The sequence below is a fragment of the Coniophora puteana genome (genome assembly GCF_000271625.1).
Source record: "Coniophora puteana RWD-64-598 SS2 unplaced genomic scaffold CONPUscaffold_19, whole genome shotgun sequence".
NCBI lineage: Eukaryota > Fungi > Basidiomycota > Agaricomycetes > Boletales > Coniophoraceae > Coniophora > Coniophora puteana.
The window spans coordinates 450,245-464,436 of NW_006913071.1; the positions used below are offsets into that span (position 1 = coordinate 450,245).

General features: G+C 54.3%; 3 protein-coding genes across 3 annotated transcripts; 1 reads left to right on the forward strand and 2 right to left on the reverse strand.

The window, feature by feature from the left end:
• Positions 1-640: 640 nt before the first annotated feature.
• Positions 641-2,908, reverse strand: CONPUDRAFT_147653 (actin-related protein Arp6). The gene is made up of 10 exons (XM_007777059.1): positions 2,739-2,908; positions 2,557-2,671; positions 2,433-2,501; positions 2,222-2,345; positions 2,025-2,169; positions 1,811-1,966; positions 1,534-1,709; positions 1,298-1,433; positions 1,143-1,205; positions 641-1,013 (listed from the first exon to the last, which is right to left on the reverse strand). The coding sequence occupies exons 1-10, from the start codon at positions 2,831-2,833 to the stop codon at positions 734-736; spliced, it is 1,359 nt and encodes a 452-aa protein (XP_007775249.1). The 5' UTR covers positions 2,834-2,908; the 3' UTR covers positions 641-733.
• A 584-nt stretch (positions 2,909-3,492) lies between these two features.
• CONPUDRAFT_93822 (DUF833-domain-containing protein) lies at positions 3,493-4,805 on the forward strand (the record flags this gene model as incomplete). The annotated part of the gene is made up of 4 exons (XM_007777060.1): positions 3,493-3,536; positions 3,650-3,850; positions 4,010-4,486; positions 4,556-4,805. The coding sequence occupies 4 exons, from the start codon at positions 3,493-3,495 to the stop codon at positions 4,803-4,805; spliced, it is 972 nt and encodes a 323-aa protein (XP_007775250.1).
• Positions 4,806-5,141: 336 nt separating this feature from the next.
• On the reverse strand, positions 5,142-6,656 carry CONPUDRAFT_93823 (uncharacterized protein; the record flags this gene model as incomplete). Its single annotated transcript, XM_007777061.1, has 6 exons — positions 5,142-5,370; positions 5,469-6,114; positions 6,170-6,249; positions 6,306-6,346; positions 6,410-6,454; positions 6,513-6,656. The coding sequence occupies 6 exons, from the start codon at positions 6,654-6,656 to the stop codon at positions 5,142-5,144; spliced, it is 1,185 nt and encodes a 394-aa protein (XP_007775251.1).
• Positions 6,657-14,192: the final 7,536 nt, after the last annotated feature.

A 14,192-nucleotide genomic window follows, 5' to 3' on the forward strand; every position in this document is an offset into this window, starting at 1 on the left:
AGTCTTGTATCCCCAAAGAAAAACGAAGGGTTAGCGTGAATGTAGATATCTGATATCCTTACTGACTCACCTACATTCGAGGATCAATAACAAGGGTCGCGCTATGAATAACTAATACAAGCGATGCGACCGAAGCATTCGGAGACCGATAAGCTCAAAGTGTGAGCGGCGGTGCTCCGAAGCACCTACTTCCTGCGCCACCAAAGGCTTTTCCCGGGAGGACAACGTTGACGCGTTGAATAAGTCCAAGGTTACACTTTACACGTCGTGAGTTTTGGTGGCGCATCATCATGCATCGTGCAGGCCACATCCTCAAACTCCTCGGGGGCTCGGGGTCGGAAACACGACAGAAACGCGCTAGCTCGATGTGTCGTCTGATCCTGATCGTGAAACGCCGGGGACATACACCCATGCCGTAATTTGTTTGTCCTCGCCAGTGCTGTGGTGACTACGAGGTCGCAGCGATTCAAGATCTCGGTGCCCTGTATACTTATTTGTAAAGTGGACTCAACCTATCGGAAGGCTATCAAAATTATCTTTGTCCCGGAATGATAGTATGCGACGTGTTTGTCGACAACCTTCTAGAACGAACCGTATCTTGAATTACAAAGGACCTGCGCAGTTCACATGAAATGAATAGGCGGCGAACACAAAGTGATGCATAAACAAGCGCAAGCCTACTCTGATAACGACAAACTTCGCACTGTACATGACGTATCCAAGAAAGAAAGATCTAGCGGCGACGACTCGAGGAGCCCCCTGCACCGGTCTTACTCTTCGTCCGCGCCAGCTTCTTGGGAGGCGGAGGTGGAGCCACTGCGTCCTCGTCCTCGTCCTCCGCTGCCTTGGTCTTCTCGGCTTCCTTTCCAGCAGAGTTCGCCCGCCAATCACGAAACTTGCGCCGGGAGGCATTGCTCCCGCTTTCGAGGTACTCTGCCCGTGTTACGGCACATGCCGCGAACGGTGTTTCTCCCACAAACCGGAGCGCGGAGTGGTACGCTTCTGTGATTGGCCTGTAGGATGCGTTAAGAAGTGTGGGGGTCAGCTTGAGCTTCTTCTGAGTATACGGCGAGGGAAGACGATGTAGCCGAGTGTCTGGGATTTGGGGTTCGGGTGTGGATCAGAAACGGCCGGATACGTACTCTTCGCAGCGATGCACACGCACATCAAAGTCGACGGGCGCGAGCGAACGCAGTTCAGACATCCTAACCCATCCATGCGGAGGTGTAGAAATGAGCAAACCGAGAACGCATCTTGTCATTATTTTCACAAGAAGATGCAGAGGTGGCAGACGCACAATCTTTCATAAAACCCAGGAAACTTTGTATTGCCACCGATCAGGCCAATGTTTGACCAAAACATGCCTTGGATGTCCTCTGGCAGCAGCTTAATAGACGATGCTACGGTAGCGGCTATGCCCGATTGGTCCAGTCCTGAAGGCACGTAGATCGTACGTTGTGGGGGTCCAACAACATTCATCAAGGGGTGGGAGGTGAAATGAGTGAATACTGGCCTCAGCTTCGCAAGACGTACCGATGTCGTCGGGACGAAAGAGTATTTCTGGGATCGTGAACCGCTCGTTCCCCATCGTGAGTATCTGCTCGGCCTGCGAGATCTCTTCGTCGGGCTGTCGGAGCCGGCCTTGTTTGTTGATGGTGAAATTAGGGAGCACGTACTCCCTGACGATCGGGTTCTTCTTCGGGTTTGTCCTGCGTTTGTTTGTTTTTTGTGCGCCCAAATTGGAATTGGAATTAGAATGAGATGAGCGAAGGCGGCGATCAGCGGAACGTTCTCGCAAACGTTACCTTACCTGCACACGTCCAAGTCGTCCATGAAGTTGCTGGAGACGTAGCAGCATGTCTCCTTGACGTGATTCATGATGTACGTCTCGTCCATCATGTTCCATTGTCGGTACGAGACGATCTCCTTGAGCTGATTAGTAAGGATTTTGCCTCCGACGTCGAGTCTATGAATGGCACTTCAGTGTTGCAAAACTCACGCCATCGTTTTACTAAGACACCGACCTTTTCACAGCGTGCCATTGAATTTCATTTTGGATTAATGGGATCACATGCGTAAAGCTGAAGCCCGAATCGATGATGAGCATACATTCAGGCGCAGGCTGCTTTGTTTCACTGAAGAGCGACCCGTAGGGTATCAAAGAAGCGGCTGGAGTGGCGTCCGTCAACCACTCCAAATTAAGCAGAGATGGCGGACGCACGTGTGCAGCGGTAGTACGATCGGAACTCGTACTCCTCAAAGACGAACTGATCATAAACGTCCTGAACATTTGGCAGGTTGAAGTAAGGCTCCGTGATCAGGAGACGCGATTCGGACGTGTTGATCTAGGGTAGCGCCAGCGTGAGTACCGCTGCAGCTCCAAGTACGCCAGACAACGTGGGGCGTCCTCGGTCATCTGGACTTGAACTCACTCCCAGGGCATCGGCGGAGAACAGTCCGTCCCACACCGCTTTCTGGGCGTCCCAATCGACGAGGTAGCCCTACGAACGCTAAACCTGTTTCAAGCATTGTTCTGAGAAAGGCAGCACGTCGCACCTTTTCGAACGGCAGGCGGTAGTGCAGGGCAGAAAAATCGCGGCACCGGTCGAGCTCGTGTCCAAAGTAGGTAGTCTTGTCCCCCTTTGAACGCGCGACGGCGTTTGGGACGAGCCTTTACGTCCCCGTCACCGCGTCTGAGGGTCACGGAGCTTGCGAGATGTCAAGACTAAGACGCTCACCTTGCTTGTTCTCTTTCAGGTACTTCGCCGACTACAACGCCAGCTTTGATAGTCGATCCACCATTGTCGAGGACGGCGATGGGCCCTGAGTTCATTGCACTATCAGACGCGTTGCGCGTCAGCCGCCGAGGCGTTAGAGGCAAGTCGCGACTATTGTGCGTCAGTGCCGTGACCTGGGAAAACCGCACGGTCGGCTCCGGCCCGGTGTCTCCTAAAAGACGTATTTTTCGCGGAAGCAATATCGCAGACTCGGGGACCGTCCGCGTTGACCGTGACGTTGATCATTGCCTTTGGACGATTGCAACCCCGTCACCTCCTCTCGAAGGCTCCGCGTGTACATACAGTAATTCCCAAGCAGAGGAGCCACAGTTTATTGCCGTGAGTGTTTTCTCATCTTCCGCGCTCTTGGGGGCACTCGGGGATCCCAGGCGTTGGTGGGATGTCTGGATCGTGCGATGGGCACGAAGCGCTGCGCCGCATATCTGACTATCGTTCCTGATCTTGTTTAATGAAATCATAGTCAATCATACGTCTGAATCGTGTCGCAGCAACGGTGCTTGATTGTCCTTCTTCTTAGCTTCAACTCCCTCCGCCCTCTCTCTCACGTTGTCCCGGATCTGGGGCCACCCCAAGCAAAGTGCGTGCTCTGAACGCCAAACCCCGATTGATCCGTGCCGCCTAGCGTTGATCCATCAACACAACAGAAAGAGACTTTGCTGCAGACACATTCCTGAACACAAAAAAAGATCCAGACATGTGCATCGCCCTGTACACACTGGAACACCCCGAGTACGCGCTGTACGTTAACCTCCCCGTCAGAACTCTCTTTCGCATCCACTAGCGCGAGTGTCAAACTTGCCCAGTAATTGATTTTTCTTTTTCGCACACGGTTTCTCCGCGGGCCTCCACAGCATCCTGTGCACCAATCGCGACGAGTACCTGAACAGGTCCACGAAAAACGCGCATTTTCATTCATTCGGCGGCGGGACGACAAGCGGCGACAATGATCATGATATCCATGATAACGGTCGAGGCAGCGTCCTGTCTGGCATTGACACGGTCGGCGGGGGAACGTGGCTGGGCGTCTCCCGGTCCGGAAAGGTGGCCGTTCTGTGAGTACCAAGCACATTACTATCAGAACATGCATCATCAGAACGAAGCAAAAGAAAAGAAAGAAAAAGCACCCAGCGCGCCGCAGAGAGATCACACATGTCTATCGGCTAAGCGCGGTGTGTGCAAACTAAGATAAACTAAACGTTGTTTCCTTCCAGGACGAACGTCACAGAACCGTACGGTGCTTACCCGTCCTCGCGGGGGACACTGGTCTCGAACTTCCTCAAAGGGCCGGGTTCGCTACCCATGGACGCGTACGTTGATGAGCACATACGCGGTGGAACGTATGCAGGGTTCAATATGCTTCTCCTCGCCCCTGTTGCTGCTGCTGCTGCAGATCCGTCGAGCACGGGCGAAGCAGGCCTCCTGGGGTTCGAGGGTGTCTTCGTTACGAACCGCAGCCATGGCCAGGGTCAGGAGGAAGGCGCTGGGGAAGTGAAGGGAGACAGTATCATCATGCGACAGCTCCGGAGTGATGAGAGAGAACTGGGAGGCATGTCCAACGGTATCGACGATGCCGGTGCGCGCGACTGGCCGAAAGTGAAGGACGGCTGCGCCAGCTTCAGAGAACGCGTGCTCGATCCTGGACCCGTGGACGAGGATATGCTAGCAGAGAAGTTGTTCGGTATTCTGGAGTGGGTGGCGCGATTTGCACTCCTACTTCCTCTTCTTACTGTTATATCTAACACACCTCGTAATCAAAGACAAACCGCTGACAAGCCTCCGACCTGCCGCGCGGAGCTGCGCAATACGATACAAGTAGACCCGCTGACGATATCCGAGTCGGCGACACATACACCCTACGGGACACGCTTGGCCACTGTCATCCTGGTACGACGTGATGGACGAGTGCTTTTCCTGGAAAAGGACAGATGGCAGACAGGGGAGGACGGAGCACCTCGACTGGCGACTTCAAGTCCGCGGCGTCATGAGTTTAAACTTGAATTAAATTAAGTGGGTATCTACATCCATTGACAGAGCGGAGTGGATCATCATGCCTCGTGTAGACTACGGGTGGTACAGCGAATACAACATGTGTAAAGTACAATGCAACAGGCTTTGTTAGATAGTCTATGGTATGAGCTACTGCCCCTCCGGTTATCAGAGAAAAGGGCAGCGATGTCGGGCACAGCGAGTAATAATATCATATCAGCGCCAGCGTGACAAAGAAAGCGTCTATGATTGGGATATCTAGCCGCCCTGCGCGGACGGAGGCGAAGGTAACCAACGAACAGGATCATGTCCTTCCGAAAACAAGGCGGCACGCGCCCCGCGGCGAACACGAACACCTCACGTGATGATGTTGCCGTACATGTTTTGTTCTCCCGACGAGATAGGGAAGTATGGGTTGTAGCCGTTTGGGGGCATCGTGGTATTCCACTCTGGTACGGCAGCGGCAGCCCCATTCGAAGCCCCATGGAACGGCGTATTCGACGATGAATGCGTCGACATGATCTCGCTCTCGGTAGGGGTGGGAAGCGTGCCATATGGCGATCCAGACGCGGAGTCTGGGTCGTCGCTGTTGATTCGTTCACACACGTAAGACGACACGCGAAGAAGAAGCAAAGGGGGAGTGAGCTAAACTGCGGACGAGCAAACGCAGCGCAACAAACGTACCGAATCATGCTGTTGAGTTCTTTTATCCGCCTGTAGAGGCGGCACTGTGCTCCCTCGGGGTGGACTGCGAACTGGCGGAGACAGTCGACGGTGTTCTGCAGCTGGTGACCGAGCGCCAGGAAGGCGTGGTTCGCGGCGGGGTTCGTCCGACAAGGACAGTAGCCAGAGCCCGGCGGCGAGTCGGGAGCGAAGGCGTGTGCATGGTACGCACCACCGTTCTGATGGAGGGTCGATCCGGGGGCGTGGCCGTTGGAATGGTGACCATATGAACCGTTGGAGTAAGTATACGAGCGCCCGTTCGGGTGGACGGCGCCATTAGGATAGCTGGCGTGCCCGTTCCGGTCGTAGGTGGAGATGGGGGAGGAGGTGCCCGACTGGAAGCCCTGGTAGGAGCCCGGGGGGGAGTTGGAGGAGAAGCGGTAGAGGCTGGGCTGGGAGAGGTCTCCTCCTGGCTCTGTCTTGATGGATGGAACGCCCGAGGGGGTGACCATGCCGCGTGGCTCAGTCGGGGAACCTTCCGGGGGATCTGGGGACCGTCCGCGGCGGCGCAACTGCATGCTGCTGTTCTTCGCGGCACGTGAGTGCCAGCGCTCGGCGGGATCACCGTCTCTAAAGTTGGCATCGGCCCAACGTGGATGTGGTTTTCCTGGAACAAGACCGTCAGTCTTCCATCAAACACATACACTGCAGTGATCACGAACCTCGCAACTCGCGTACAAGGCTCTCCAGTTCAGCAATGCGGTTTCGCAGTCTGGTCGTCTCGTCGATGGATGGGTCATCTCTGGATAAATTGGTCAGCGATGCACCACCACGCTGCACGTGTATGCGGACACTCACCGGAGTGCCGGGTCGTCAATCTCGTAAACACAGAGACCAGTCTATGGGGTCGGAGGGGTGAGCGACGGCGACCAGGGCGCACGACGCGTTCGCCGAAAACTCACCAGTCCGAGCTGGATGCATCGCTGACAAGGACGTTTGCGGTCACACTAGGGGGCGCGTTCAGCTTTCTGTAACCGCGTATGGGTGCGCAGCACACTGGCGTACCTTGCGCTTGGAGGTGTGGCAATTGAGGCAGGACTGAGTGGTGCGGTTGCGTCTGCGCTTGCGGTGGTCGGTGTCGACGGTGAACTCGAGATCCATGACTTCGCCTTTGAGCTGGAGGGGAGATTGATAGGAGTCTGCGGACATATAAGATTATGGAGGAACAGAGAAGGGACGGAGGAAAGGCGACACAAAAAATGGACTGTCGAGCGGGGTCATTAAGTAACCCGGGAGATCGAGATCAGGTCGTCGGCATTTGACAGATGTGCAGGACATATTACAAGTTTCTTCGCGAACGCGATCTCTGCGTGACCCGGCCCTGCAGACCACCTTCCCCTCTTGGCCAGACGTAAATACATCGTGTGAGCAGACAACGGCTAGTGAACTAACCCTGCAATCCTCTCAAACAAGACAAGGAGCCTAAAATTCAAAAAATGCGGTGCCCATCCACCTCTCTTTCAATCGGAAATCTGATCACCATCCCTCCAACCATTCATATCATCCACTGTGTGAACAAAGAAACAACCAATACTTCCGCTAATTTCGACACCTGCTCTCCTAAAATGATCCCCAATTTCTCTCCCCATCAAACTCGCCTAGCAAGGCAATTTTTACCAGGCCACTTACGCCTCGTTTTTCAAGTACCGTTGCTACCCTCCTCCCGGATATCCTCCGCTCGAGTCCGAGAGGATGATGCGACTAACCCATGTTGACCCACTGGCAGTTGCGGAGGTTTGCTTAGCGTGAATCTCCCTGGAGCCTCCCCTTCCCTTTCAATGTCCCTGGACCAAGTATGAACTTACACCAAAACAGTCGGCGGAGGAGACCCAATCGCAGGTGACTCTATTATGCTCCATCACTCCTGGCCGATGAAGCCAAACACAGAAAGGCAAAACTGCCTGGGAACGCGCCTCGCCTTTCCGGGGCAGTCTTCCGGGCCTGGTGCCCGTCCCCAAAAAAGAGCATGACCGCATCCTCTTCCTGACTACGAAGCTCCCTTCCCCGTCATCATATGATTGCTCGTCGGCTAAGCAGGCCTCTTGACTGGTGTCTGATCTCTCCACGAAAAAGAAAACTGCTCCTGACGGTCCTGAACGCTGACATCTTACGTACTGCAGTGGTGCGTCTTTGTCTCACCTTTCGTCCTGTTCCTCTCGATCGAGAAAACTCGAGGCTTAATGGAGACGAGGAACCCCCATCCCCTGCCTCGTTCAGACGGCCTCGCGGGCGAATCTTGAGCCTCCGTTCACTTCCGCTTGCCTCCCAATCTAGAAGGCACACTCTTAACTTGGCTAAGTGAATGCAGCTCTCGAAAGCGAGCAGCGTCAAGATAGGCTGGCGAGCCCCGGCTTCGGCACGGTGTGATATACGTATGCACGCACTTTGGCTGAGATCATATCTCAAACATACGTCAATAGCTACGCAACTAAAGGACGACGCGGCAACGCCAACGTCAAGTCCGCGTCTTTTTTCCACACGCCTCCGCTTGGGAGTATTAGCCTCCGCCCTGGTCGGGAAAATTTGATCCATGACAGGTTGATGTGACAGAGAAGCGACTGAGTTGAGTTTGAATTGGCAGAGAAACCTACCGGTTCCTCGGCCCTGGCCGTCTGGGCTTGCGCTCCGTCATGCTCATACGGGCAGAGATCTCTGGCAAGGCTAACTGATGAGGCCAGAGGTGCCAGAGGATGCCAGAACCGCTACTTTCAAAATCGTATGAAGTTTGAGAGAGCGTCCTTGCAATCTAGCTAGGACGGTTGGCCATGTTTGTTGCAGGTCCTTTTAGCAACACTTGACCTCGAGCAACGAGAGAATCAGCCTGTCAACCGTCATGCGACGACACAATGGACGCGAAAAACCACCGATAGCCGAGGAGACATGCATCAAAGGTGATCGTCGGCTTGGACAGCGTGGCACATGGTCTCGAGGAGGTCCGACTCAGCAATCCGTTCGGCGAAAGGACCGAAAAACACAAGCCGGACACAAGCGCAGGTAGGCGCAGGTGTAACCTCATGTTGGAACTCTCCTCTTCATGACTCGGGCCTCGCCATACCTCGACCAGCGTTCGAGAACAGCCCAGGAAGGGTCCCGCACGTATTCAAGGTTGGGGCCTGCTGAGCCCAGCGGGCGGCTCGAATGACACTGTTCCGACGCGGCCGAATGCGTGATGGAAAAATGGAAATATACAACTCGCCAGCTTCCTAGCTTCATAAGCTTCATATGGGCGTGTATGCTCAGTTCCTGTTCCCCGTCGCGGCGTTGTCCGACGGAAACAAGTGCAATTCGACATTCGCTCATTATCGTTCACCCAGGATGGACCTGCTTTGCATTCGAAAATTACCCACACACACAAAATGAAACGCGGGGAACTTTCCGGATCTCAACACACACAAAACCGGTGAGGCACGGCCGCGTAGTCCGTGACTCAGTCCGCTTGTTCATCCGTTCGTCAGTTTGCGGTCGCGGTCGTCTTTGGTACGTATGTGTGTATTCTGATCAGTGCTGGATCTTGGAGCCTGTGCAAGAAACAAACAAACTAACAAGCTAGGACCACTGGTACGGGGATTCCGTGAAACTTATACTGGTTTATTCACATGAGCGCGCCACTCATCAGAGGGATAATACCATGCTCCTCGACTGCAGTCTTTATCGCTTCGATGGAAAAGACGAGACATTCGAGAACCGCCCACCGTGAGTACATACGCTTCAGGCTTCGAGGGACCGCACTGCGCAAGTAATTAGCACACAAGTAATGAAGTGTACGTATGAGTTCATTACGCCTGCCCCATGTACATACACATGCGAAGCCCCGGCGGACCTCTGCTTCTCTGGCCGACCGACCGATAACTGGCCGAATCACATTCGTTCGTTCGTTCGTTCAGTCGAGGTTCTCGACGCCAAGCCTTTCGAGAGAACTTGACGATGTGCATCAAAATGGTCCCGCGAGAAGTGAGTGGTCCCTTTTTCAATTCTACTGTATGTATTCTTTCAGAATCTGTGTTATCTGTATGTGTTATGCCCCAGCTGGCTGGCTTATATATGGATCGCGTCAGCGAACGAACGCAGCACCCCCCTAGTTTCTGCCTTCCTGGCCTAAACAGTGGACACTCTGAATCTCCGTCCGGATCCGTTTGTGGCAGCTGCGCCCGATCTGCCCAAACTCATCCCGTCCGTCCGGTTTGCTCAAGTTCGTTTTCGTCTCGCCCGATCGATCCCGATTCGTCGGATCTACGCCCAAGATCTCGCAGCCTTTGGCGCTCAGGGTCGGGCGCGCGTGGGTGCCATGGGACCGGCCCAGTCCATCGCGACATCTTTACTTCCATGCCACTTGGCCCAATTGACACTCGAACGTTGACAATTTTGACCGCTGTCCACGACGCCAGTCTTGCACAGCGTGCATAATACAGTAATAAATGGCGACAATGCCGCCTGCTCGCGCTGCGCCGGCGCGTCGGTGCGGTCGCGGGCTCGTGTCCGCGGGCGTGCGTTCCATCCCAGTGCCAGTGCATACACGGTGCGGCGCCTGCTCAGGGTGGATGCGAGTGCACATGCTCGGGTCCTGCGGTGCGCGTTGACATTGAGGCGCGAGCGAGCGTCTGCGGTGGGGGCATGCCCGTGTGTCCGAGGAGCTTGAGATACGTATGTAAGAGTGCATTATGCATACGCGCGAGGATTGGTAGCGAGTGCGCGTGCGCGTGCTGCGCCGAAATTGATAAGCTGACAAGCGCGTAATAGGTGCGTGCAGGAGGTGTGGTGTGGGAGGGTGTGGGTTGACAAGGTGGTTGCTCTGAGTTGTCCGCTGCCGAGGGCAGTAATTTAGTAGATGCTCACGACGATGCGACGGGGAGAGCTGCGGCCGCCAGGGGTGGGGTACGAAGTCCGGGGGTGGCGGATCCATTCGATCCATGCCTGCAGGACAACAGCTGAGGTCCCGACATCTGGGACGATGACGGAGACACCCTGAGCTGTAACGGACACCATCAATGCGCATTCAGGAGTAGAGGGAAGGCAGCAGTCGAAGCGGGTGAGCGGAGCAGACCAACATTGGACGCAACTCAACATCTGGCGTTCAACCGATACTGCAGTGCCAGGCAGGAACGCGCCAGCGCCAGCGTCAGCCCATCCCGACAAAATTCAGGGGCACAGACGGAACAGGGCACCGGGAGCAGATCTGAGCGCGCTGGGAGCGCCCATGTCGCCGGCGACAATGGCGGGTGAGATCAGCGAGGTCGCCCGATCGATCGAGGACGACGTCTATGCGCGGACTGGGTGGTGATAAGCTGCATCTTCTAAGATTTGGCTGCGACGGGCCTCCCGGGGGCGGCGAGGTTAAGAAGGCGTTACTGGATGCAGTAGCAGCCACCGAGCCACGCAAACGACGCGGAAGCATCTGCAGTGGGTGCGATCAGCGAGCTCGCGAGATCGTGGCAGCTGTAAGACCGCAGTGCGCCTACAAGGCACTTTGCAGACGTCGAGATTGACTTTGCGCTATCACCGTCAATGTGCGGTAGGCTGTAGCGTACTAGGTACGCAAATCTGGGGAATGCGGTGGAGGAGTTGCGGGAGGAGTTTGCACATCTGCACCCGTACGGCGCGTCCGCCATGTCGCTCCGCCAGTGTGACGAACGTTCCTCGTCCGGAACGTCGTCGCATGATAGCCAAAGAATAAGCGGCCCAGGTCGGCGGAGATCCATACACCAAAGACGTAGCTGCGCTTAATAAATTGCAAACAATCTCGAATAAAATAACAAAGATGATCAATCCACCCACCCACATTTTCTTTCATTGTCGTTAAATCACAGTCGCCGTCAAACGAAGGATCAACGATCAGACAGGGGCACGAGAGGACCTATCCGGACGTTCGGACATGAAATATGTCGCACGCCAGTCAGGCCCGGTGTTGTTCGTTGCTGCACAATCCAAGCAGAACGGGAAGAAGTTCAAGAAACGGGATCAAAGGGACTTCCTCTTCTGACTCTGAGTGTCTCGCGCCAGTCAAGGATGGAATAGGGGCTCCGCTAGTGGCGCGTCCGACTCGGTGAATAGGTCCGATGATGGACGTCCCAAGTTGGAGCCATCACGGTCGCTGTAATGTGAAAACTTGGTATGTAGATAAAGCACTTGCAACGGTATTGAAATGGTGCCTTTTGGCTGACTTAAAGAACGAGCCTGAAATAAGTATGATTAGCATCAGGGATCCGTCAGTCCTCGCAAAGTTGAAGTAGAGGGGTAACTCCAACTAGCTGCCCAGCACCGAACAGCGGTGAGAGAGTTCCGGTTCATAAAAGCCAAGGAGCGCTCATAAGTAACCAGAGCTAGCATAAGCCAGCGTCGGTGATCAACACGAGGTGTAGGAAGCAGCGGAAGCGCCGGCTTCACGGTATGAATGAACTTTCTGAACACGCAGGGTTGTGTTGAAGTCGATAAGCTGCTGACTCAAGATCAGTGTATGGAAGTTGTGGTGTAAAACAAACGAAGCCACTATTGAACATTGACAAGCAGTATGAGTTCAGGAAGCTGGAAGCCCCGCGGTGCACCGATGATGCACTAACAACACTATTGATGCAGGGCTAGGCTGAAGCCAGAAAAAGCCTCCATCTGCGAGGTGAACGGAGGAGCATGAGAACTTGGGGTGCGCGCGAGCGCGATAGAACCATGGAATAGATTGGTAAAGTGTCCCGGCACGCGTTTTTCGCTGTGTCATGCTATACGATATACCATATCATGCCATATCGTATCATCGGAGCGAAGAGCGAACCTGTTCAGAAGCACGAGCTGCGCAGCACTTTCCAGAAACTGACCATGTACTTAGTCTCACCACGTATGTATGCGTGCATCAAAGCTGCGCTCTGGTGGTTGGTGGGTCCTTGGGTCCTTGATCTGCGGAAGTAATACGAGAATAGCGTCAGCGAGGCGGAGCGCTCCGGTTTCCAACAGCCTCAGAATGAAATTCAATATGCATAAGGAAGCGGTCTTCGTTTCTTACTACATAATTGAGAGAAGCAGCCGCCCAGTGGGTGCCCCAATGCGTGCACCGTTGCTAACGTGTCATTAGCTATTCGCTTGCCGCATTGCCTGCATCGTTGCCATCCAAGGACCTGAAGTCATACTTAGCAAGTCGCGGAAGTGATGTTGGGCACGCGTTCTTATCCTCGTTTAGTACAAAGGTGCGATAGCACCACGGGGACTGTGACGTCGAGCGGCGGATCGACATATGCGTCCGTCCTTCGAGGAAGTTACCTGTATAGTAAACATTCTGTTAGTAGATAAGTTTCTGATGAGAACGTTCCCCTGCACCATCGCGACTATCGCACCAAGTTCGGATTCGGACGTATGTACACAGTGCGAGCGCCAGCATGTATCCTTGTGTTTTCTCGACTTGAGATGGGCAATGCCGGGTGAGGTCGTGGTTGGCTGCCCTCGGCTTCGAAGAGGGTACGAAAGCGACATCCATATTGCGAAGAAGGCGAGGATAACCCCTTCAGGCACTGTGCAATACGAGGGAAAGAAGGAAAGGCTGGGCGTGGCTGATAGAAGAAGACTCTGAGCAGAAGCATGATAGATGAATGAGTCCACGACGTTAGGAGACATCGGGAGTCTATACTACATGTTGAATCGGTCCAGTTGGAGCTGGGCTAGCTCTGGGGGCCGTTGTGCCTTGCACAGGCGGCCATCTTAGGCTTCCAGGGGGTGGCTAGGTCTAGGTCAGGTGCGCGATGAACATTCAAAGGGTTAGAAGATCATTTACTTAAGCTTCTGGTAAGTATGTGCATTTTCATGGCGCGCTGCTTGCCGCGGGCCAAGACGGCGAGCCTCAGAAATACTGCAGCTAAGTTCAGTGATAGTCGGCGGAAATACGCAGAGCGCGCAGCGTTTGGTAACAGTATCTTCTCCTAGAATAACACGGCATTTTCAGCTCGCAAGTTTGGCGCTGATGCATGATGCACGATGCACGAGAAGAGAGTTCGCAGTTCGCTCGATTCCGAGTTCTTCCAAGCCCAGAAGAGACGTCTGAAAATCCACATGCACATGTTATGTACATGCGCGCGATGCCGGACAGCAGCACATGACCGCGACAGTTAATTTGGTGCAAGTGGGGGTGAGGAACATGCCTATAGGATGCGCATTGGCGACCTAAAATAGCCAGAGCAAAGCCTCACGAGAGTTTAATGTCTCGTGACAGTTTCGATTCCGTTTTCTGATGATACTATGTTGGCCCCAAGTCGAAGTTGATGTAAGGCCAGAAGATGGGTGCAGAATGACGGAGCGCTGGGGAGGGGGGGTCCACGTAATAGTAGGATTCGGAGATTCTCCTCCTGCGACTGGAAGCTCGTCCAATGCTGCTTTAGTTCGAGGCCCGCTCGAATTACTGCACCGGTTTTGATATATCAAGCTTTGGAGCTTGAAGCGCGCGACTTGGCCGTTAGAACGTAATGCATAACCTGGGATTCTGGGGATCACCCTCGGGATGTAAAAGGGTTCGGTGCATACCGTTGATCGCAAGGCCAGCCCTAGACATGTGGTTCATGTATTGAGTTTATCCTGAAAGAGGCAGTTTTGAGTTGGGCGGGGACGGTTGGTGGAGACGGCAATGTCAGCACATGCTGAGTGTTAGAGACGGGCTTTGTCATGACCTGATCACTTCTGAATAGGTGCTGCATCCACGTCTGGGACAGGGCTGTT

Bases quoted from the DNA above. Each gene is read 5' to 3' on its own strand.
- CONPUDRAFT_147653 (XM_007777059.1), bottom strand. From the start codon at position 2,833: ATGAACTCAGGGCCCATCGCCGTCCTCGACAATGGTGGATCGACTATC. The intron at 2,672-2,738 runs GTGAGCGTCTTA...GGGGACGTAAAG, and splicing joins CCTGAAAGAGAACAAGCAAG to GCTCGTCCCAAACGCCGTCG. The intron at 2,502-2,556 runs GTGCGACGTGCT...TAGCGTTCGTAG, and splicing joins ACCGCCTGCCGTTCGAAAAG to GGCTACCTCGTCGATTGGGA.